Source organism: Protopterus annectens, chromosome 3.part0 (assembly GCF_019279795.1).
Source record: "Protopterus annectens isolate FY-2018-M chromosome 3.part0, PAN1.0, whole genome shotgun sequence".
NCBI classification, from domain to species: Eukaryota; Metazoa; Chordata; order Ceratodontiformes; family Protopteridae; genus Protopterus; species Protopterus annectens.
The window spans coordinates 1,363,219,958-1,363,244,973 of NC_056731.1; the positions used below are offsets into that span (position 1 = coordinate 1,363,219,958).

The following is a 25,016-nucleotide window of genomic DNA, read 5'->3' on the forward strand; positions in this document are numbered from 1 at the left end:
ATGTGGGCATCAGAGGCGGGCCACAACCTCTTTTACTTGAAATTAGAGAGTTGGAATGGCAATTATTGTTGGATGCCTTTTCTTTCCCAGGGTTGAATGAGGCATGCAATATCCTGGCAGTATTGAAATATAAAAGTTATTTAAGGTAGTGGGTTCACTACCCTCAACGACTTTTTTGTCGTATGAACCTTTTAAATTATAGGTTAAGAAAAGGAAACTTGCTGCTACGTAGCAAAAAATGTGTATAAAAAACACAGTTAGGGTTTATAATACCTTACATGCATTATTTTTTATAATTTTATGGTGAGGTCATGTTACTCTGTATATTAATGAGAGTTGGTCAGTTTCTTATTTAATGTTCCGTTTTATTTTATATAATGTTCCTTATACAATTTTTAATATACAATTTTATTAAATTAAAACCATTCTATGATAGGGTGAATGTTTAGCATATTTTGTGATTCACAGATGTTGATGTGGTATACAAGAAAGTGTATTTGATTTATAGTAAAAATTGGAATGAAGATTTCAAAAGGAAATGACATCATTTCCTTCTCACAGGTTTAAATTGATTGCCACTGGCGTTTTTTGTTGTCCGATGAAGCCTCTGTTGTTACTGAGGCGAAAACGTTTTACAATAAAGTGCGTTTACACAGAAACAACGTGGAAGTAATTTTTTTTTCTCTAATAGATTATTGGCATCCACTGTGGATACACTTCCTTGAAGTTCCGTGAAGTCCTGGTGCCGTACGCTAATTGTAGGTTTCTAACATAGCTAAAGAAGGCCTTATGATTCTCTTTAGAGTCCTTGGCGATTTTTCTCTCAAAATTTGCCTTGGATGATTTTATGAGAGCTGTTAGTTTTTTACTTATAATGATCAAAGGTGTCTTACCTTTCAAGGATTTTGCTCTATCTTGTAGTAGCTTCCTCCTTTTGTTGTAGAGCTTGTTTATGGCTGGGGTCCACCAGACTGGACGCTTGCCTTTGGTACAGAGAGTCTTAGTTTTGTTTGGGATTGCCTGATCCATGCAGTCCTGTAGGTGCTGGTAGAAGGCATTTGTAAGTGATTCAGCGGTTTGAGTAATGTTTACCACTGGCTCAGGGGCCTTAAAGGAGACCACACTAGTTTTTAGAAGTGTGAAATCGGCTTTTGAGAAGTTTTTCACTGTGGTCTCTTTTGTTTCAGGTGGCGGGATGAGGACCTCCAGCGAGATTAGTTTATGATCTGATCTCACCAGTGAGGGGTATACTTCCAGTGTTGAACATTTTGATCCCATGTTCATGATGATGAGATCAAGTATGTTTTCTCCTCTTGTGGGGATGGTGACTAGTTGTTCCATGGCATTTGAGTTTATGAACTCCAGGAATCTTTGGGTTAGAGTGTTCGGGCTTCAGTAGTGTTCCCAGTCTATATTAGGGTAGTTGAAGTCACCTAGTATGATGGTGTTTGGAGATACATTTTTCCCCTCCAATGTTTTCAGGAAGGCCATGTGAGGTTCCTGAGTTTGAGAGGGTGGCCTGTAACATGCTACAAATTGCAGAGCAGTCTTGCCTATGGTTAATTGCACCTGGATGGTCTCCGATGCATCGTGCGTTGCCACCAACCTTGAGGTGTGGGTGTCCTTTATGAATATGGACACCCCCCCTCCTTTCTTGGTGTTGTCCGGATTTTGGGGCGGGCATGATATGAGGTGAAACCTGTTAGTGCTGGGGTGCTCTCAGGAGCCTTGAACCAGGTTTCTGTCACAGCACAGACATCGATGTTCTCCATACTGAGAAGGGCCTCGAGTGCGTGCATCTTGAGATTGAGACTTCTGGCATTGAGCAGCATTACCCTTAGTTTTTTCCTTTTGGTGTTCTAGGGTGGTAGGTTTAGAATTTGAGCCTTGCCTAAAAAAGGCACTATGGGGTGGCAAGAGCCTTTGCCAATATCCGGAAGCCCAGGGGTGACAGGTGCAAGCCGTCCCTTGCGAAGCAGCGTGGCTTGTCCAGCATGTCATCCCAGGCAGACAGACATTGGATCCCCTTTGAATGACACCAGAATTTAAGCCAATTATTAAAGCTGATCATCTTATCACTGTATTGTGGCATCATTCTAGGTGAAGGTAGGATACTGCTCAAGGTCAGGGTCATACCTGCCTGGGCTACATAATCAGAGAGCTCCTCGATGTCCCTTTTCATGTAGTCCAAGGAGGTGCATCTCAGGTCGTTGACACCAGCGTGGACAATGACTGAGTCGTACTTGTACCTGCTGTTGAGAGACCTGAGTGCTTGCGTTATGTGGCGGACTCTAGTGCCCGACAGGCAGCTTACTGTGACCTTCTCTTTACTCAGTCTGGTGAGCGGGACGTCAGTGTGTCTGACTATGGAATCACCAATGACAAGTGTGTCTGGCATTTTGTTTGGCCTTAAGGGCTGTGACTGTTTGACACTCTGACTGTGTGGTCTATGTGTTGCATGTGTTGGGTCGTGAGGTGGTTGTTGTTTGGGTGTCTGCTTTGGTGGCCTCTGCTGTTTTGGTAAATTTTTGATCAGAGCCTCCGAGTATGTCTTTGTGTGAGTATGTGTATGATTTGAAGTTGTGATGGTACCATGTGTGACTGGGTATGTATTGTGTGTAGTTACCTTCTCCTCCTGTCTGGTCTTGCCAGTCCTATGTTGAGAGAGCTCAGCCTCCAGTTTGGCCGTATAGTTGCATCTCTCGCATGTATTTGTGTTTTGTGGGAGAAGGAGAGGATTGAGGCCATAGCTCTGACACCAGGCATCTGTCTCAGAGAGGCCCTTCTGTAGGATGTTCACATCATTTGGGGACTTGACTATGGCTCCTAGTTTGCAGTCATCTGCGAACTTCATTAGCCAGAGGCCTTCTGTGTTAGTCTGTACTTCAGAGAATTAGATACCAAACAGGAGCAGTCCCAGGATGGAACCCTGTGGTACTCCACTTGTCACTGGTTTGAAGTCAGATTTGTAGTCTGCAACTTTTACAGTGTGGGTTCTGTTAGTGAGCCAGTTGGCAACTCATCTTGTGACGTAGGGATTTATGCCTAGTTTATTGAGTTTAGCTATAATTCCAGAATGGGGGATGGTGTCGAAACCCTTGGCAAGGTCAAGATAGGCTGTGTGAAGCACCTTACCCTCATCTACGGCTTTGGTGACTGCCTCAAAGAAGTCGATCAGGTTCAGGAGGCATGATCTGCCTTTCACAAACCCGCACTGGGTGGGATCCAGAGTTTGGAGGTTACCAATGTCTTTGTTTGAGTTCCATGATGATACATTCCATGGCTTTGCAGACCAGGCTCATCAGGCTAGAAGGTCTATAGTTCCCGGGATCAGTGGTGGCTTCCCCTTTGTGGACTGGGATAACTGTTGCTGTGCGCCATTCAGTGGGCACAATGCCTGATGCGAGGCTATTATTGAACATGGTGCTTAAGTGGGGAGCCAGTTCATTCTGAAGTTCGTGTAAAACGCAGTCTGGGATGTTGTCCGGTCCCATGAATGCTGTGTTTTTGGCTTTAGAGAGTGCAGCTTTCACCTGCGTAGTTGTGATTTACAGGAACTCTGCATTCTTCATGTATAGATATGGGCCCTTTAGGGGGTGGGGGGGGGTAAAGTTAGCACTGAACCTATCTGCCAGGATGTTGGCAATATCAATTGGTTCTGTAATTTTCGTGCCTTTGTGCTGTAACTCAGAGCAGATCTGGGTGTTGCCATTGAGATTCTTGACATAGCTATAGAATGCTTTGTGGTTGTCCCTGGAATTAGTGGCAATTTTATTTTCGTAGCTAGCTATGGAGGATCTTATAAGGGATCTCAGCTTCTTACTGAGGCTGACCAGGGAGCTCCTCCACTCATGGGATTTTACTTTCTTTTGCAACAGTTTCTTCCTTCTGTTGTAGTTTGTTTATGGCAGGGGACCACCAGATTGGCTTCCTTTTTGGAGGATAGCATCTTGGTTCGGTTTGGGATAGCATGATCCATGCACTCATGTAAGTGCTTATAGAGTGCATTTGTGTAGGATTCAGCAGTTGTAACTGTATTGTCCATCTGCATGGGCATCATGAAGTTCACTACTTCTGTCTTAAGAAGCATGAAGTTGGCTTTGGAGAAATTTTTTACTGTGGTTTCCTTAATGGGGGGTGGGGGTGGGATCTGGATATCAAGGGTGATTAGCTTATGGTCGGATCGGACCAACGAGGAGTTGACTTCAGGTGTGGAACACCGGTCACTCATGTTGGTAATGACTAGGTCTTAGGATATTGTCCCTGGTGGGGGTGTGGATAAGTTGATCTAGGGCATTGGAGTTTATGAATTCCAGAAAGCGTTGCGCTAAGGAGTTGGTACATGAGTAGTTTTCCCAGTTAATGGTGGGGTAGTTGAAGTCGCCCATTATTAGGGTGTTTGGTTGAACCGTAATATTTTCCAGTACATCGAGAAAAGAGGAGTGGGAATCCTGGGGCATGGTGGGGGATCTGTAGCAAGCTACAATTTGGATTGCAGTTTTGCCAAGAGTTAGTTGCACTTGGATAACCTCGGATGCATTATGCTGAGCAACTAGCCTGGAGGTGTGGATATCCTTAACGAATATGGACACACCCCCACCTTTGGTGTTTCGGTCCATGTTACATGGCCGAAAAGTGTGGTATGAGTTATAGCCTGGTAGTGCAGGGGTGCACACTGGAGCCTTGAACCAGATCTCAGTCACTGCACAGATATCGATGTTCTCCATTTTAAGGAGTGCCTCAAGTGAGTGCATTTTGAAATTTAGACTTCTAGCATTGAGTAGCATTACTCTCAGTTTTTGCTTGCCTGTTCCTGTTATGGTGGTAAATTTGTTACTTGAACCCTGCCTAAAAAAGGCACTATAGGGGCAGCAAGAGCCTTAACCAGTATCTGGAATCCCAGGGGCGACAGGTGCAGGCCATCTGTGGCAAAGCATTGTGGTCTGTCGACCATGTCATCCCAAGCAGACAGATACTGGATCCCCTTAGAATGACACCAGAAGCTTAGACAATTGGTGAAGTCAATCATTTTGTCCTTGTACTGCGGTATCATTCTGGGCAATGGCAGAATGCTACTTAGGGCTAGGGTCATACCTGACTGGGCTACAAGATCGCAGAGCTCTTCCATGTCTCTTTTCATGTAGTCTAGGGAGGTACGTCTCAGGTCATTCACACCAACATGGACAAAGTCATATTTGTACTTGTTGTGGGGTGACCTGAGTGCGTGGGTTATGTGGCTGATCCTGGCACCCCGACAGGCAGCTGACAGTAACCTTCTCCTTGTTTAGCCTGGTGAGTGGGACATCCTGACTATAGAGTCACCTATGACTAGTGTGTTGGGTATGTTGTTTTGCCTTATTGGCTGTGTTTGAGTGACACACTTTTCTTCCAATCTGTCCAGTGTTTTCAAAGTCCCAGGATCTGAAATCCCTGAGAGGTCTGGCATCATATCCATAGAAAGCTTCTTTCTCCATTCTATTTCCTTGACTGGTTCTGCTCTGATACCTTTGGATCAGAGTGAGTCTCAGAGCTGAAGTGTCAGAGAATCATCCGAGGGAATAGGTTCGGCTCTGATTTTGTCGGATATGTCCCAGCCCCTTGGAGCCTTGGCTGTGGACAGTTCAGATCTGATTCTGACCCCGAGGCATGGATCTGGGTTGGCCTATATCTACCTTCATTGGGAGGTTCAGCTCTGAGAAGGCTGGTCAAAGCCTCTCTGGGTCCATCTGCTTTCAAGGTGGTGAAAAGGACTTTTTCTGTCCAAAGAGAACCATCTTCTCATATTTCATATCCTACCCCTTTTCTTTCATTGGTTCTGATCTCTGTGTCATTCAGACCTATTCCACAGGGACAGCCAGTTCCAGTAAGCCTCCAATCAGTTCTGATGGAGGAACTCCCCCTGTCTTTCTGAAAACCCCACAGAAGAGGTGCACTGGAAGAGAATGTGCAAAAAGAGCGACACAGACTTCCCCATGGAATCTCTCACAGAGAATACCAATTTTGATGGAGAGGGTTTCTTAGTAAACTACCAGATAGATTCTAAAACAGAAGGATGATTGATCTTCCCAAAGTCCTTCGCCGGAGAAGTCTGTGTTCTTGGAGGCTTTCGGTTCTGACCCATCTCCTGTACCCCCAATGGATGAACTTGTTAATCTGGTCCCCCCCTGCCAAGCATGGAAGAAGCTGGATACTGTTGAGTCCATCCTCAAATGTCCCAAAATGTGTTTGGCCCCACCTACAGACAAACCCCACTGGAGCAAAAAAGTCCCAGTTGATGCTGCGAGTCTAGAGTGTTGGACAAATTTGGAAAGTGAGTGTTTGCATCAGCTACCTTTGCTGTGAGGTCATTAAATTCCCTGGCACACTTTACTAGACTTCAGAGAGATTTGTCCCAGGAACTATTAAATGCTCTGAGACATGTCTGCTGAGGATTTCAGAAGGATATCCTGTCAGCTGGCCACTGTTTTATCTGTATCAAATGCTTTAAGGTTAATCTCTCAAAAAGCTAAAGGTAACTCATGAGCAGCCGGTTCAGGCATCGCCATATGGAGACATGCCTGGATGTGTCTATATGACTTTGTGGAGTTTTTTTAAGAGTTCCTTTATTAATGCTCTTTTTGATGTCACTTCTTCGTTTGGGCCATCATTAAATGATATGCTTACCCACAAAATTCAAGATGGAAAGACGTTGTAGTGGGGATCAAGTTTTCTGCGCTTCAGTGAACCTTCTGTAGGAACCAGAGAGGTGGTAAGAAAATGCGGTTCTGTAAATTTCAGGGACCTTTCCAAGATTTATGTGGGGATAATTCCTCCAGTAGCAGAGGAGGAAATTGTAATGGTAGATGTCACCCTAGAGGCAGAGAAGGCTTGCAGAACCAGGACTTGGTGATTCTTTTTTTAGACAGGCCCGTTAAGCCCTCCTGAAGTGTTGCCCAGTTGTCCAGCTCTGGAAGCAGTCGGGGGTCAATTCTCTTTGCATCTAGATGCCTGGGCAAGTATAACACAAGAATTATGGGTGCTAAGAATAATATCCGGAAGCTATTACATACCATTTTCCCTTCTTCCTCATCGACAAACGAAGAAACTTCCCGATGTTCCAACTAGTCTGAGGAAGGCCACAGCACAAGAAAACCAAAAGCGTCATCCAGAGTCTCCTACCAGACTAGAAAGGATTTTGAACATATTTGTACTTCTTTTTAGTGCCAAAGAAAATGGGACCTCAGACCCATTTTGGATCTAAGCAAATTAAATCAGTATATAAAGAAAGCAAAGTTCCGAATGCTCATGGTTCAGTCCACCCTGCCTTTTCTCCACAAGGGCAATTGGATTTGCTCATTCCATCTTCAGGATGCATACTATCACATCATAATAGAGGATCCAGAAGACATCTTCACTTCCATTGGGAGGCAGTCATTACAAATTCAGAGCTTTGCCCTTTGGAGCCACGATAGCCCCCAGGGTGTTTACCAAATGCATGGCAGTAGTGACAGTTCACTTAAGACTGAAGGGATTCCAAGTGTTTCCATGTCTAGTTGACTGGCTGCTCACTTCCGTTTTCCAAGCATCTGCTACAACAGGTCAGGGATTATTTGCTCCAGATTTGCAAAACATTGGGAATTACAATAAATCTTGCCAAATCAAAACTTACACCTATTAGGGCCTGGAGTTCATCAGTTAAGTTTTGGACACAACAGCACAGGTAGCATCTTTGTCTCTTCACCTTATTTATCAGAAATCAGGTTCAGACTATCCTTGCCCACCAGTCTACCCCAACAAGGCTGGTACTTCAAGCACAAGGTGTGACATCCCCACTCTGGGCCAGTAATCAAGGAGAGGGACGTTCATTTCAAACAATAATGGATACTCCCAGTATTCCCCGATGCAGCTGTCTGCATCAAGCCCAATTTCCCTTAAGAGCGCACAGGGAGCACACTCAGTCCATGGTCTGGATTTCTCTGTCTCCCTCCAGGTCCCCAATAAGACTCCCCACTAGCACAGCTATAGAGTTGAGACCTCAGCTGAGTGTCCAAGCCAAGTTCTCCAGCATCATCTCTGTGAAATCAGTGCTTCCTGTCCCTGCTCCAAACAGCTGACACACAAACTCTCTTGAGATTTGATTTTCACGCACACACCTGGAAAAGGCTGGCACAGGTTTACTAGCTAGTCCTTATTCTGCCCAGACTATAAGATAGCTACACCACAACCAGACACTCCAAAGCCAGCTACTCTAAGGCTCTTGCAAGAGTACCTAATTATACTGAGTGAAATTAATATTAATACAAGTGGTAGTTTGACCAGCAGCAAGGCTTTTAAGAGCGGCCAGAGCTGTCACCAAATATATATACAAGTGCTCTTAATGATTAAAATATTTTCTAAAAGACCAGCCATAATGAAAAGTTTAAATATATTTAATAATAAGTAAGAAAAGTACATGAAAATACTAAACATTTTGCAGTAAACACCAGAGTTTCAGTCACAGGAAATATTAAAATAACAGACAAATTGTTTAATAATAAGTGTACATGAAAATACTAAACATCAATTAGCAGTAAACACCAGAGTTTCAATCGCAGGAAATATTAAAATGACACAGACAAATCGATTCACACAGATACAGAAAAACAGCACTTAACTAATCAGGTTACAAAAACAGACTGCAATGAAACTTCTGTCTCGCCTAGTATTAAAATATTTTTAATGATGTATTATAGAATGACATCACATACATCTGGTCATCTGACTTTCTGGTTCCCATGCTAGCCCCCTTGGCTAGAAGGTGTCAGGATTTAGCACGTGTGTGTCAATAATGCACACACACACAGAGCCTTGCTAAGTTCTGCTGCATCTCCTGGAAGTCATAAAACCATTTCAAACCTCTACCCTTCCAGAGTAGCAATTAGTTCACCCCAAAGACAATGCAGAAAGTTTCCTAGTACAGACTTTTCGTCTTTGGCTGCATTGAGAACTGTCAGATACAGTCTTTATAGCCTAAGCCAGGTAATATAATTTGAAACTATTTTCAAAGTTAGCACATCCCTGAAAGCGCTTACCTGTTTTATAATAAACTTCCTAGCTGTGGTACAGTTGGTGTCTGTTTGCTACTTTAACTATTTTCAAAGTTAGGTGGATTGAGATTAACCTCCTCTGTTCCATTATTTATTTTACATTTGTTAACTTGGGATGGTCGACTGGACGAGGTCCATTTTCAGTGGAGGCCCAGGGAGAAAAGCTCCACTTAATTCAAAACAACAAATAACAACAATAATGATATTATACATAGTGTAAAAAAATAATTTGTTATACTAGTAGTATCTAGTGAGAAAAGAAAACAGTACAGACAATTCAAATCAGCAATATTTACATATGTACATTCTGTTTGTACTAAGAAACAGACAGAGATTACTGCAAGTTCATGTTTGTCAAGGGGTGCCATTTGTAAGACCCATGCTTACTGGGGCATGTACTATGAGAGAAAAAGAGAAAGTGTGGACGTAACAGTTTTAGGACTATGCGACACATGCGTGTTGTTAGCTGAGGTGATAGGAGTGATTTGTTGGCAGAGTGGAGTGGACGATTTGGTGTGTAGTTAGTAATTGCCTTAGAGCGGAAGTTTTGTCAGGTTTTTTTAGGTTGTATGATATGACAAGTTGGTGATAGACTAGTAGCTGTGGAAGCTCAAGCCACTGAAGTTGCCTAAGAGGTATGCAGTGATGGGTTCTAAACAGGGAATTATTAGCAAACTTGGCAATTCTGTTATAACAGGACTCAAGTTTTTCTAGGTCAGATTTCCTAACTTAAGTGAGAATTGGGGCTGCATACATTAATGTGGAAAGAAGGTGGGTTTGAGCTAGGGTGACCTTAGCCTGATCAGGTAAAAAGTTTTTTGTCTGTATTGGGAACCCATTTTTTATGTACCTTTTTTATAGTTTGAGAGGTGTGGATGTCAAAGCTATTTCGACGCCAAGGAGCTTTGTGTGGAGAGAGGGTGAAATGACAGTACCATTATTGGTGTAGCTAGAGGAGGAGAGTGGAGAGGTTTTTGCTTTGTTTGGGGTGAATAGAAGTAGTTATGTTTTGTTAGGATTGAAGATAAGTTGAATATTAGTGATCCACCTTTCTATTGAGGCAAAGGATTACTGGGTGAGGTGCTGTAGGGAGGTAAGAGATGCGGCTGAGCAGATTAGGGTGGAAACATCTGCATACTGGATTAGTGAGGCCTACAGGGTAGAGGAATGTAGGTTATTGGAGAAGATGGAAAAGAGTAGACCCAATATGGAACCTTGGGGTACACCAGTGGTAGTTGGGAGCAGAGGTGATAAAACTCCTTGCTACTGGACAGCTTGTTGTCGGTCTGATAGGTAATTTTTAAACCAAATAATAGTGTTGGGGGTAAAGGATAAAGAGGTTATAGAGTATCTATTATGTAGTATAGTCCCAACCTGAAGGAGTTTCCCTTAGTTTGCTGTCTGTGCTCACTTTTGCTCGGGCCATCCACAAGCCTCCGGATTGCACGCCCCCCCCCCCACCACCACCACCACCACCGCCTTCGGTTCTGAAGCAATTTCCAGCTAAAGCGCAAATCACCCCAAGGAAATCTCACCTTGTAAACACAAGCCTTCCAATAGAAGTAATTATTAGTTTGCTCGGGCCATCCGCAAGCCTCAGGATTGCGCCCCCCCCCCCACCACCACCACCACCGCCTTTGGTTCTGAAGCAATTTCCAGCTAAAGTGCACATCAGCCCTGGGAAATCTCAACTTGTAAACACAAGCCTTCCAGTAGAAGTAATTATTAGTTTGCTCGGGCCATCCACAAGCCTCGGGATTGTGCCCCCCCCCCCCACCATAACCACCACCTGCGGTTCTGAAGCAATTTCCAGCCAAAGCGCAAATCAGCCCTGGGAAATCTCAACTTGTAAACACAAGCCTTCCAGTAGAAGTAATTATTAGGTGAATGTCACTGAATTTGTTTTTAACAATTTTCTCTTACTTTGTGACCATCTTTGTGAGGTGAGCACAGCAGCATTGAGCTCCATTCAGCTTCTAACTTGGAGAGCTTTAATGAAGTTGGCCACTTGGTAGAACATACTCTAATAATCCACCTTTTTTACCATAGCTGGGTTGAATTTTTAGTTAAAGCATACTCCCCATTTTATAGTTCCAACTTCCCACTCCCTCCTAGGGAAGCTAACCACAGGTTAATTATTGCATCTTGCCTTACCTTTAGGCTAAGCTACCGTCTTGCTCAATCAGAACTTTTGAGAGTGGTTGGAGTATTTATTTTGGATGCTTGGGTAATAGTTCTGTTTATCATGCTTTGTCTGTTGTTTGACCTGATTCCTAAGGTGTTGATAGTTTTGTTTGGAAAGACTTGTGTTGTCTTTCTTCCAGGTTTTCCATGCCTTATCTCTGGACTTTAATAGGGCTCTAGTGGACTTAATAAGCCATGGAGCATAGTGAAGTACATTGCAATCATTTCTGACTTGTCTATAGACTGTAGGTTTGGGTATGTTAATACGTTTGTGTAGGAAGAAAGTTGGGAGGTGGCCACTAAGTCCATCTGGTAGACAACCTGTTTGGTAGTTTTGTTCTGGGCAGTTAACTAATTTCTAATCTAGTATAGATTCCTTTTGGGACTTTTTATCTACTGTAGTAGGTTCTTGAATGAGTTGAGCGAATCCGTATAGGTTGATGTAGTTAGTTGTTTTTTTTAGAATTGCAGGCTAGCCAATCAGTGTTTAGGTCTCCTAGTAGAGTAGTCTCTTGTGCGAAGGTTTTCTTTTACCCATTGAAGAATCTCCTCAATTATTGAAGAGTTATTACCTGGAGGGATATACGCACAAAGAATGTTGATACTCTTTTTCTTAAAGTGTAGTATAGAGCCTATGATCTCAGCAGTATTAAATTTTGGTAGAGGAGTTAGTAGAGGTTGTATAATAAGTGTATTTTTATAGACAATTGCAATGCCCCCTCCCTTCTTTCCCATCCTATCTAGATGTTCTTCGTTTTCCATTGCTGCAGTCCTTACTATTGGGTATAGTCCGCATCCAGTCGGCCCGAATACCAGAGTATAAGGCTGACGTCGGCCAGGGCGCATTAGACTGACGTCAGTACGTCAGGGTACTAATGCGCATGACCGGCGTCATATCCTCAGTCTTTTTTGCCGCGTGGTCCGATGCAGAGCAGATGTGTTAAGCAGACAAATCATGGATCCCCACGAGTGGAAACTGGATCTTCATGTATTTCAGACATTGACAGTGTCTTGGGGAACTCCAGACATAGATCTGTTCGCTTCTCCACTAAACCACCAGCTGCCACAGTTTTGCACAAAGGGGTTTCATCACACAGCCTGGAAAGTGGATGCTCTGTCTTTCAGTTGGACAAACCTTCATGTGTATGCCTTTCCACCTCTGCCTCTTCTTCCAAAGGTACTGTTAAAGGTCAGACAGGACAGGCCAAGGATGATTTTGATAGCTCCAGATTGGCCTCGGCAACACTGGTACCCACTACTACGGAGTCTGGTAAAGAAGCCTCCATGGCCTTTACCTTTGATTCCACATCTGTTATCCCAGAAAGACGGTCATCTGCTCAATGTCAAGCTTCACTCTCTTCATCTGACAGCCTGGCATATTCTGTGTTGAAACACAGCAGGTCTCAACTTCCTCAACAAGTTTTAAATGTGATTATGGAAGCCAGAAGACCTAGTACAAGGAAAGTGTACGCAGATAAATGGAAGAGATTCTTATTTTGGAGTAAAGCAAAGAATTTGGAGATTTCTGAGCCTAATTTGAGTATGGCTCTTCAATATCTTACTGAGTTACTGGACAAGGGTCTGTCCTTCTCTTCCATTAAGATTCATGCTGCAGCAATCTCAGCTCACTATGATTGTGACCCACCATTGTTTTCGCATCCTTTGTTCAAGCAGTTTCTTAGAGGGGCAAAGAATATAAGACCCCCACGTAGAGCTCCTACTCCTGCTTGGGATCTCAATTTTGTGTTGGAAAAACTTACTCTACAACCTTTTGAGCCTGCGGCTACTGCTGAATTGAAATATTTGTCATGGAAGACTGCTTTTTTATTGGCTATTACTTCTGCAAGAAGGGTGTCTGAGTTGCAGGCCCTTATGGCAGTCGAGCCCTTTTGATTTTCCATAAGGATAGGGTATCATTACGTACTAATCCTTCCTTTATGCCTAAGGTGGTTTCTAGTGTGGCTTTAAACCAAACTATTCATTTGCCTACTTTTATGCAGACCCCCAAAATAAAGGGGAAAAGATTTTGCATACTTTAGATGTACACAGGCAATTGCGTTATTACTTAAGCAGGACTAAGGATTTTAGGCAGTCTCAGCAGTTGTTTGTTTCTTTTGCTTTGAGTTCAGGGCAAGCCTGTGTCAAAACAAACTATTTCTAGGTGGATTGGCCTTTGCATTGCATTTTGTTATTCCCATCATGGCAAGGAGATTCCAGCTGGGATTAGGCCTCATTCCACTAGGGCTACTGCCACTTCAACAGCATTTCTACGGGGGGTGGCAACTAAGGATATTTTGGAAGCAGCTACTTGGAGTTCAGTGCATACTTTCTCTAAGCATTATCACCTTCCTATCTACTCTAAGTCTAGGGCTGGTTTTGCCACAGCTGTTTTGCAAGGCATATTGTCAGCTCCTGCTTCTTTATGATTTGCCAGCCTCCCTTACCTCTGCTTTGGGATTCTACCCAATAGTAAGGACTGCAGCAATGGAAGACGAAGAACATAGTACAGTTTTGTACCTACCATAAATGTAGATGTTCGAGGATTCCATTGCTGCAGTCCAATTTACCCTCCCTCCTTCCCCTCTGTGTTTAGGGGTGGTTGTGTAGGTGAGTTTCCATGCTTATATTTTTGTATATGTTGTTCATGTTTTGGTGCAGGTATTTTGGGCCTTGTCTTTTTAGGGTCTTCTGACATCTGGGGCAAGAAAAGACTGAGGATATGACGCCGGTCATGCGCATTAGTACCCTGACGTACTGACGTCAGTCTAATGCGCCCTGGCCGACGTCAGCCTTATACTCTGGTATTCGGGCCGACTGGATGCGGACTATACCCAATAGTAAGGACTGCAGCAATGGAATCCTCGAACATCTACATTTATGGTAGGTACAAAACTGTACTTTTTAGGATATTATATCCTGGAGGGAGAATTTCCTCGTTCTGCATGCTGGGTTTTAGCCAGGTCTCTGTTATGGTTAGAATGTCAGAATGGAGTAGTGGGTTATGAATGCCTGTATCCTCTTTTAAAATATATACATTTAAACAGTTACTGCCCTACATGTATATTTCTTTTTTTGTCCAGCAGAGCACACTTTTGGTACATTTTTTAACACAAGCAGCTTTACAAATACATTTTTCAGCACATGCATCTTACAAATCAGTTTGATATACAAATGACATATAGTTCTTTAAAAATTCCAGCTAGATGTTCTTGCATATGTTACACATCCACTGACCTACTTCTTTTGCATAGCTAGCAGTACCACACATCGTCACACAAGTCACACAAAGGTCAGTGGCAGAAGCAATAGTTCTACTTTCTCTAGTATCTTCTTTATTCGGGTTCTCCAGTGGACACTAGCTGTACAGTGGTCAATTCTATATTATTCCCTGTCTATTTAAGTAAAGCTCACCCCAATTTGCAAGCAACATATTTGCTGGTGGATACAATCTCCCAGTCTTTTTCTGGGCAGACTCTTTGTTCTTCTGAACTCAGTAGCCACATTGACCAAGGACCCTTCTCAACTAGGGTGTGTGTGTGTGTGGGGGGGGGGGGGCATTTCTTGGGAAGAACTGTCCAAGGCATATGGTCCTCACAGGTGACCAAGTTGCATATCAATGTCCTAGAGGTGAGAGCAGTCCTATTAACATTGCAAGTATTTCAAGATTCTGTTCCCTTGGGGACTATTGCAGTTCAGACTGACAACATGTCTGTAGTTTGGTACATTAACAAGCAAGGAGAGGAACTCAATCTTATAGGTTCATAGGTTCATACTAGGCTATCTGCCCTAGGGCATTTATAAGCCTAGCCAGAATGTGTTTGGCTTTTGCCACCCATTTTAAATTTATTTTGCTATGCCCTTTTTCGAGGTTAGTATACTGTGCCTCTGTCTAACAGTGATACCCGGGGTAAACCTACGATCTCCCATCCACTCATCAAGATTCCTCTTGAAGAGAGTCAATGAGGGACTCTGCCTAACCTGGACTGGGATTTTATTCCAGAGTGAAGGGAGCCTCTGGGTTATGAATCTGTCCCTCCGGCATGACCTATTTATTTCTGTGCTGAGGTTCAAGTCTCTCGAGCGCGTAGCTCGATGGGATTTGGATTTTCTGAGGTGCAGCATGTCCATTAATTCTGGGTTGGACATGGCTTTATACGTCAGGCACAGATTGCCTCTGAACAGGCGGTATGCCACTGAGTAGAGCTGGAGTTTCTTTAACCGGGCAGCATATGGCATCTGTTTGAGCCCTTTAATCCTCTTGGTGAGGTACTTTTGGGGTTTTCCAGTTGCTGCAGGTGTCTGGTAAGGTACATCCCAAAAGGGGCATTGTACTCAATTATGGGCCTGATGAGGGATGAGTAAAGAGGCACGATGACCTCCCCTGATCTAGATGTGAATCCCTTCATGATTAGGTGGGCTATATAAAATGTTTTTCTAACCACTTTGGCCACGTGGTTGTCAAATGAGAGATTGCTATCAACTTGGGTCCCCAGGTCCCTAATTACTTCTTCTGTACTTAATGGATTACCACCTATGTGGTAATTTGTGGGCACTTTGTTTTTGCCAAAGGGATGACTATACACTTTTGGCATTTAGCTTGAGGCCATGGCTCTGGCACCAGTTGTTTGTTTCTATGAGGCCCTTTTGGAGGATGCTTGTGTCGGCTGGAGAGTGGGTTATGGCACCCAGTTTGCAGTCATCTGCGAACTTGGTCAGCCACAGTCCTTCCGTGTTGGCCTGTACCTCCGAGAAATATATACCGAACAAGAGAGGTCCCAGGACTGAGCCTTGTGGGACACCACTTGTAACTGGTTTGGAGTCTGACATGGCTCCAGCAATTCTAACCATGTGGGTTCTGTCCTTGAGCCAGTTTGCAATCCATCTAGTGACATAGGGGTTTATATTTAAGCTGGTGAGCTTATCTATAATGCCCGAGTGGGGTATTGTATCGAAGGCTTTTGCAAGGTCCAGGTAGGCTCTGTGGACCACCTTGCCCTTGTCAATGGCCTTGGTGACTGTTTCAAAGAAATCAACCAGGTTTAAGAGGCAGGATCTGCCCTTAACAAAGCCGAACTGGGTAGGATCCAGTGTCTGTAGGTCCCCAATATCTTTATTTATGAGGTCCATGATGATCCTTTCCATAGCTTTGCAGACCAAGCTAGTCAGGCTTATGGGGCGATAGTTTCCAGGATCCGTTGAGGCACCACCTTTATGGAGAGGGACCACTGTTGCTGTACGCCACTCTTTGGGCACATATCCTGTAGTAAGGCTGAGATTGAACAGTAGTTTTATGTTTGGGTTTAGCTCTTCTTGGAGTTGATGTAGGACGCAGCCCGGGACACCGTCTGGTCCCATTGATGCTGTGTTTTTTGCTTTGGAGAGGGCGGCTGTTACCTGAGCATCTGAGATGTCAGGGTGGCAGCACTCTGCTGGGATGGATATTTGCCCTTTTGGTGGGGAGGGGGTGGAGAAGTTTGCACTGAACCTGTCAGCTAGGATGTTGGCACTGTCTGTGGGTTCAGTGTATTTTTTGTCATTTTGGACTAATTCTGAGCATATCTGGGAATTACCACCCAGGTTCCTAACATAACTAAAGAAAGCCTTGTGATTATCCTTGGTGTCCTGTGCAATTTTTCTCTCGAAGCTGGCCTTAGACAATTTTATGAGTGCCCGTAGTTTTTTGCGAATACTGATCAGTGATGCCTTCCCTTTTTGGGATTTTGCTCTATCATTTAGTAGCTTCCTCCTTCTATTGTATAGTTTGTTTATGGCTGGGGTCCACCAGACAGGACATCTGCCTTTGGAGGATTGGGTCTTGGGTTTATTTGGGATCGCATGATCCATGCATTCCTGAAGGTGTTCATAGAATGCGTTTATAAAGGATTCTGCGGTCTCGGTCGTATTTTCCACAGGCCCGGGGGCTTTGAAGGATTCCACCTCGGTTTTGAGGAGTGTGAAAGTTGCTTTAGAGAAGTTTTTCACTGTGGTTTTCTGGGCAGGGGTTGGGGTCGGGATGTGAATATCCAGTGAGATTAGTTTATGGTCTGATCTTACCAGTGAGGGATACACTTTTGGTCTGGAGCATAGAGTCCCCATGTTGGTGATGATCAGGTCCAGTATGTTTTCCCCTCTTGTGGGAGTGGTAACAAGTTGTTCCATAGCATTTGAGTTTATAAATTCTAGGAACCTTTGGGCTAGGGTGTTGGAGCTAGAGTAATGCTCCCAGTCTATGTTTGGGTAGTTGAAGTCGCCCAATATAATGGTGTTTGGAGAGAGCTTCATATTTTCCAGTGTTCTCAGAAAGGCCGAGTGGGGTTCCTGGGTTTGGGAGGGGGGTCTGTAGCAGGCTATAAACTGGAAGGCAGTTTTACCCACTGTTAGTTGCACGTGGATAGTCTCTGATGCTTCTTGCTTTGCCACCAACCTGGAGGTGTGGGTATCTTTGATGAATATTGATACTCCCCCTACTTTTGTGGTTTGGTCCAAGTTCTGGGGCCGAAAAGCATGGTATGAGGTATAACCTGGTAGTGCTGGGGTGCTCTCGGGAGCCCTGAACTAGGTTTCTGTTATTGCACAGATATCGATGTTCTCCATGCTAAGGAGAGTTTTGAGTGCGTGCATCTTGAGGTTTAGACTTCTGGCGTTGAGTAGCATTACTCTTAGTTTCTTATCCCTTGTGATACCTATGGAGGTGGGTTTGTCTTTTGAGCCTTGCCTAAAAAAGGCACTACGGCGGTTGCAAGAGCCTTTGCCAATATCCGAAAGCCCAGGGGTGACGGGTGCAAGCCATCCCTAGCGAAGCATTGTGGCTTGTCGAGCATATCATCCCAAGCTGACAGGCATTGGATCCCCTTTGAATGACACCAGTGCTTAAGCCAATTGTTAAAGTTGATCATCTTGTCTTCATATTGTGGCATCATTCTTGGTGAGGGTAAGATGCTACTCAAGGTCAGGGTCATACCGGCCTGGGCTACATGCTCAGAGAGCTCCTTTGTCTCTTTTCATGTAGGCCAGGGAGGTACGCCTCAGGTCATTCACACCAGCATGGACAATGACTGAGTCATATTTGTACTTGCCTTGGAGTGACCTGAGTGCTTGTGTTATGTGGCGGATCCCAGCGCCCGACAGGCTGCTCACCATGACCCTCTCCTTGTTCAGCCTGGTGAGCGGGACATCAGTGTGCCTGACGATAGTCACCTATTACAAGTGTATCAGGTGTGTTGTTTAGTCTTAAGGGCTGTGACTGTTCGGCGCACTGGCTTTGTGAGATATGTGTTGCATGTGTTTTGTTTTGGGGTAGCGGTTGCTTGGGTGTCTGCTGCTTAGGTAGATCTTTATTTAGAGTCTCCGAGTATGTTTTTGTGTGATTATGTGTTTGGTTTGCTGTTGTGGTAGGTCTATGTGGGACTGGAATTGTAGCGAGTGTGGTTTCCTTCTCCTCCTGACTGGTTATGCCAGTACTGAGTTGAGAGAGCTTAGCCTCCAGTTTGGCTATATGGTTGCATCTCTCACATGTGTTGGAATTTGTTGGGAGGAGGAGAGGGTTGTCTGTGTACATGAGGCAGTTGTAACATTGCCTCAAGATTCCCAGATTCACCAGCTGGACCGGAGAGGAGATTGACAACTGACCTTTGGACATGCTAGAATAATATTGGGAATTCTTTAATAATTGAAAACAAGGGCCAGTGGGGAGTGTGAGGGTGTAGTGCTTTTAATTTTTAGTGCTGACTTATATAATTGCTTTAGCGAGCAAGTGCCAGGTAACTTAAGTGCAATGTGTTACAGGTAACTTAAATGCAAAAACGACAAACAGTAACTTTCTTTCAAGTGAAACAAGGAAATAAGTACAGTAAGCAATGTAGATATCACTAGTGATCCACAGAAGTGATGAGAAGCTGCGTATTAGGTGGAATTAGCGTTCCAGGGAAATAACAAGCAAACAAACAACAAGCATATAAACAAAGCTAGATTCAGCAGGCCTGGATCTAGTCTATGCTACAGCAAACAAGGTGTACCAATTTCAGTAATACACAGTTCAAATATTCAGGCACTATAAACCTCTAACCAGAAATTCCCAGCTCAGAAGGGCAGAGTCCAGCCTCTTCTCCCACAAGAGTGCAGACCACGAACCTTCTTAATGTAAAATAACTGGCCTGAAGCCCAAGTGCTTAAACCAGAACTAATACACTTTAAGAATAACACACTGGGCTCTCAATCGGCAGTTCCCAACTTAGAAGGATGAAAGTTACCTGTCCTGCCACCACAGTGCATGCCACAAACCTTCCTAATGTAAAACAACTGGTCTGAAGCCCAAGTGCTTAATCCAAAAGACTTAGAATGATAGCTACACTTTAATCAAGTTACTACCAAGCAGTAATAAATACAATTGAATACTTTACAGAATGCCTGGATTAGTGCTCAAGTTACACAAACAAAGCTAGATCCAGCAGGCCCGAATCCAGTCTATACCAGAGCAAACAAGGCGCACCAACTTCAGTAAGAAGCAGTTCAGATATGCATGCACTATAAGCCATTAACCAGAAATTCCCAGCTCAGAAGGGCAGAGTCCAGCCTCTCCTCCCACAAGAGTGCAGACCACAAACCCTCTTAATGTAAAATAACTGGCCTGAAAGCCCAAGTGCTTAAACCAGAATTAATACACTTTTAGAATAACAGACACTGAGCCCTCAATCAGCAGTTCCCAACCTAGAAGGATGTAAGCTACCTGTTCTGCCACTACAGTGCAGACCACAAACCCTCTCAGTGCAAAACAACTGGTCCGAAGCCCAAGTGTTTAAACCAAAAGGCTTAGAATGAGTTACACCAAGCAGTGATAAATACAACTGAGTACTTTTAAGATGATGCAAAAGTAAAATAAAGTAGGTAGAAATACAAGTACAGTAAAAGCAGATGAATTTTTTTTTTTTTTCTTAAGTGCTGAGATCAAAGAAACAGATTTGAGTGCTGAAACTAGAAAACTGGCTAGTTATAAGGGAAAAAAAAACTAAGCTAGAAGGCTTCCCTCCAACACAGAAGGGCTTGGGGGCTCAGAAGCCTACAAATAGTCTATACCACTTAACAGGAAAGGCAAGAAACAAGCTTAATTTTTTTTTCTGTTTCCCAGATGCTCTCTTTGTACACAGTAGGAGTGCCTGAAATCAGAATATGATCTCACTGCACTCAGTTGAGTGAGCAAATGAGATGGGCCCAGAAGGAGTATCCAAACACAAATTTACAAGAGGGGCGGGCAGTTTCAAGGCCACTAAGATTAACAGCAAAACAAAAACAGGGAGGGTGGGTGGGACTAACTGAAGAGCAGAGTCAAAACTTCCAGTTCAGTTAATATTCCTGCAACACACAGTTAAAATCAATTTAAATACTGTATTTTTTTGAAAAAAAAAAGTGCAGATAAAGGTACTTAAATTCTCTTATACGTCCAGTTGAATACAGCAAGTTCTTAGCCGGCCAAAGCTGAGGTTTTTAAGCAGAAAATATTTCACACTGTACCACTTAAATAGGCAAGGACAGGAAATCAAAGAATGTGGCTACCCCCACACCTGTAATTACTAGCAAATAACAAAATTCAGCAAACACTAACTTCCAGTTCAGTTAATATTCCTGCAACACACAGTTAAAATCAATTTAAATACTGTATTCTTTTGAAAAAAAAAGTGCAGATAAAGTTACTTAAATTCTCTTATTCTCTTTACAGAGAGGCCATTAGGGTTTGGGAATGTGTGATCTCATAAGATCATTTTCTATTTGCGACACACATTCTGAAGAACAATGTGCTTGCCGACAAACTGAGCAGATGCATTCTGATGCCTCACAAGTGGTGTCTCAATCATTCGGTAGTGGAGATCATCTTCCTGCACTGGAGCCGACCTTGCTATGACCCGTTTGCCACCCCCGGTACTTTGCTCTTATCTCCTCTCAGAGTAAGTCACTGATGCATGTTGGACCCTCTGGACTTCTTTATGCTTGCCCTCCAATGCCCTTAATTCCCAAGTTTTTTACAGAAAACTGAAGAGCTCAGTAATCCTCATTGCCCCCTTATGTTCTCAGCAAGTAAGGTTCCCCTTTCTATGGTCTCACCTTCGTTATTCTCCATGAATACTGGAGCCTACTCAGGAACTCCTCTCTCACCCATCAGGGATTCAACACCCCAATATTCAGGCCCTCAAGCTAACCGTGTGGTTTCTCCACCTATAGTAATATACAGTCCAGGCTTTCTTCCCCTTTACGTGACATTATTTTGGCTTCTCAAAAAGATTCTACCAAAAGAGTTTACAAGAGCAAATGAAAAAGGTTCTCCTTTTGGGCATTAGATAAGACAATTGACCCTTTTTCTGCACCAATTTCTGCTACTTATTTCTTGATAACCCTTTGTAAAGGAGCAAGTTTCTTTACAGTAAGCGTCAGTTGGTAGCTATTTCTTACTTTCAAACAGGGAACAAGTCTTTTTCCTGGCTTCCTCTAGATTATGTAAATCTTTTATGAAAGGCTTTTTTATTTTGTGGCCTCCGATAAAGGATCCCTCACCACCTTGGGATCTAGCAACTATACTTGAGGGTTTAACACACAAACCTTTGGAACCTTCAGACAAATGTGACCTAAAATTTCTGTCATGGAAGACTGGTTTCTTGGTAGCTATAACTTTGGCAAAAAATATCTGAACTCCAGGCTCTTTCATCTAAAACCCCTTGCATTATTTTTCATAAACATAGGGTTTCCTTATGGACTGCCCCCTTTTTTATACCTAAAGTGGCTTCTGAAAATAACATCAGCCAAGTCCATGCACTTACCAGGTTTCTTTACAAACTTTTCCAATAAAGTGGAGTACATGCTACACCTCTTCAATGTGCACTGACAACTACGATTTTACCTTCATAGAACAAAACAGTTTAGAAAATCAGACCAACTTTGTGTCTTTCTCTCCAAATCACCTAAGTCATCCAGTTTCTGAAGTTCCCATAGCTAAATGTATTACAGACTTTATTTCATAGATTTACACTCAGCAAGGTATGACACTACCTAAACCTTCCTAAAGCTCATTCAACCAGATTCATGGCTACTTCATCTGCTTTTTGGTCAAGAACTTCAGTTGGTATTTGTGCTGCAACTCCATGGTCCAAAACTCTTACCTTTGTCTCTCATTATAAATTGCATATCATCTCTAGAAACAGAGCTGCCTTTGGTTCGGCAGTACTCCAGAATATCCTTCCATGAGGGCCACCCGAGATCAGTGTAGCTGGGGACTCTCTCCCATAAGTTGATGAAAAATGAAAAGGACAACATCAGATTTAAAAGTTATGTACTGACCATAACTAGGCATCTGTGTTGTCTATTTTCATTCTTCTTCAACTTCCCTCCCATTGATCCCTCATCCTTTTTCTTCTGGAAGAACCTATTGGGCTGTGTCTGGAACCTACAGTTCCAGTTTGAGACCTGCCTTTTCTGTCTGTCAATACCTGTTTCTCTATAACTATTGGGAAATAGGGCAGCAAACTCAATCTGAGACTGTGGGAATTGGGCATTGTGGGTAGAGGGAGGAACTCGAGAGCTGGATCAGAAGTCTGGTATATATGGCCGAGTCAGATCCAAACCAGTACGGTGAGGGAGAATGAAAATGGACAACACAAATGCCTAGTTAAGGTAAGTACATAACTTTTAAATGTTCTTCATATAAATAGTACTTTCTATTCAATGAAGTATGTTCTCAGCATTAAGTGCTTTACTGTTGTTGGTATATTGTGTGCATGCTTTAATAGTTTTTGTATAGTATGCCAGTAATAGATTGGAAAGCTTAAGGTCACAGAGCAAACGTTTGTTTAGAATTGTTTGTATCATTTCATTTGACTATATTTGTCCAGTTTTTTTTTTAGTAGTATATGTAATGGCATTTATCATTTAGCAGAATATCAGTTCGTTTTACATAACGTTTTCTTTTTCTTTCAGTGCATGCTAGAAAAAGTTGGAAGCTGGAATTTTGATATCTTTTTATTTGATAGATTAACCAATGGTAAGTATTTCTAAGCTTATAAACATTTTTCCCTGTTAACACGTTTGTCTGATTTTTAAACTCTCTAGGAATATTAGTCTGCTCATCTGCCTTAGTGTAATTTTGGGTCACTGAGAAATCATTATTTTGGCAATGGGAACTATGTCCTTTATTAATTTATATATTATGTTTAAAGGTTTGTATGTATAGAATTCTCTCTTTAAACTTGTATTATGTGTGCATGCAGGTGCAAGTGTTTTTTTCCTGTTTATTTCCAAGCTTTTTTCTGCTGCTTGTACTTTTCTTTCCTGATCCACTTTGAGACATTTTTTCAGTGTTTTGTTTTGGCCTTGTTTTTTTAATTCATTAATTCGTGTTTGAATTTCATTACCATCTCTCCTGCCACCCTGCACAACAACAGGTCTTTTGTTACTCTCTTGAAGCTTAATATGGTTATATTTGTTTTAAGGAATGAGCTTACGGTCCGTTTAACTTTCTGAGATTGCTAAACATCTGTATTGCACAGTGTGAGATAGCTGAATCATATTGATCTGCTGAAAGAACTTTTAGGTCTGCAAAAATAACTTGATGAAAGACATTTTCAGTGAACCTCAAACTATTTTTTATGCAGGAGGCAAGTCCTCAGCACTTTCCAGGTGGGGGAAATGCTCCCCACATACCCCCATACATCTATACATACCAGCTACACAGTTGCACAGCAGTAGGGTAAAGAGCAAACTCCATTGCTGCTGAAAATGGTTTTCAGCAACTTTGCAGCATTGGTACTCACTGAAAGAGTGCTCATACTAGTGGCATGCTTCCATGGTGGTAAGTGTATTAATCCCTGAATATAATCTGGTAAAAAGATGTCCATTTTTTTCAAGAGCATGACTATCATGTCTTTATATCTGAATGTTTGGTAACTGTTGCAGTAGAAGTATATCTTAGAACTTGCTCTTCTTAGAAGCTTGTTTCTGACTTCTGTCTTTTATCGTCACCTTTCCTGCTGGGAATGTGCCTGATCATCATCGTCTTTAATACACATACTGATATAAAATGAATTAATCTTCAGTTGCTCTTCAGTCCTTCTGCATGGTAGGCAGCGCAGCTTTAAGCTTATTTCATCATTGTTGCACTCTTTCTGTTTTTCCTCCTTGAGGAAAGTTAACTTTACAACTAAAAATGCTCTTTTTGACAAGAACGTTGTAGATAACGAACAGTGCTGTTTAAAATTAAATCTGGCATTGTAAGAGGGATGAGAAAAGCTTCTCCAAGACTTTCATCTCATTAACCAATTGGTCATTTATGAAAAAAGAGATTGTCCATCCCCTTCATAGTCTGGTTTCTTCATATAATCTTGAAGATCACGCAAAGAAACAAACTAAAACATGAAGGTGTTTCCTAGGTTATTTAAGCTTTATCAAACTCATAATGAGCATGGGTAAATAAAAAGATTGTTTCTGCAAGGACAGTAATGACTCCAGCCACAACACAGAGGTAGGGATTTCTCCCAGTCCTCTGAATCACAATGCAGTTTGGTAGAAAAACAAACCTGCTACTTACTCCTGTTTAAATTAACATTAAGGAAGAAGAGGACAAGTGCTCATTCTAACCGGCATAGTTTAAAATGTTTAAAAAGGTCTTTACATTTTTTTCCTTCACCATATCAGCTTGTGGGATGTACTTGTATCCAGATTGACATCAGCCACAAAATCTGGAAAAAAAAAAAACTTTTAGGTATTTCTCCTGTCTGCTGAAGTGAATTT

General features: G+C 42.7%; 1 protein-coding gene across 1 annotated transcript in view; it reads left to right on the forward strand.

The window, feature by feature from the left end:
- The window catches only part of PDE7A (phosphodiesterase 7A), a 1,297,734-nt gene that overhangs the window by 340,332 nt on the left and 932,386 nt on the right, over positions 1–25,016 (forward strand). Inside the window, exon 3 of the mRNA XM_044065847.1 lies at positions 23,208–23,271. Coding sequence (XP_043921782.1) covers positions 23,208–23,271 — 64 coding nt within the window. The remainder of the gene's footprint in view (positions 1–23,207; positions 23,272–25,016) is intronic.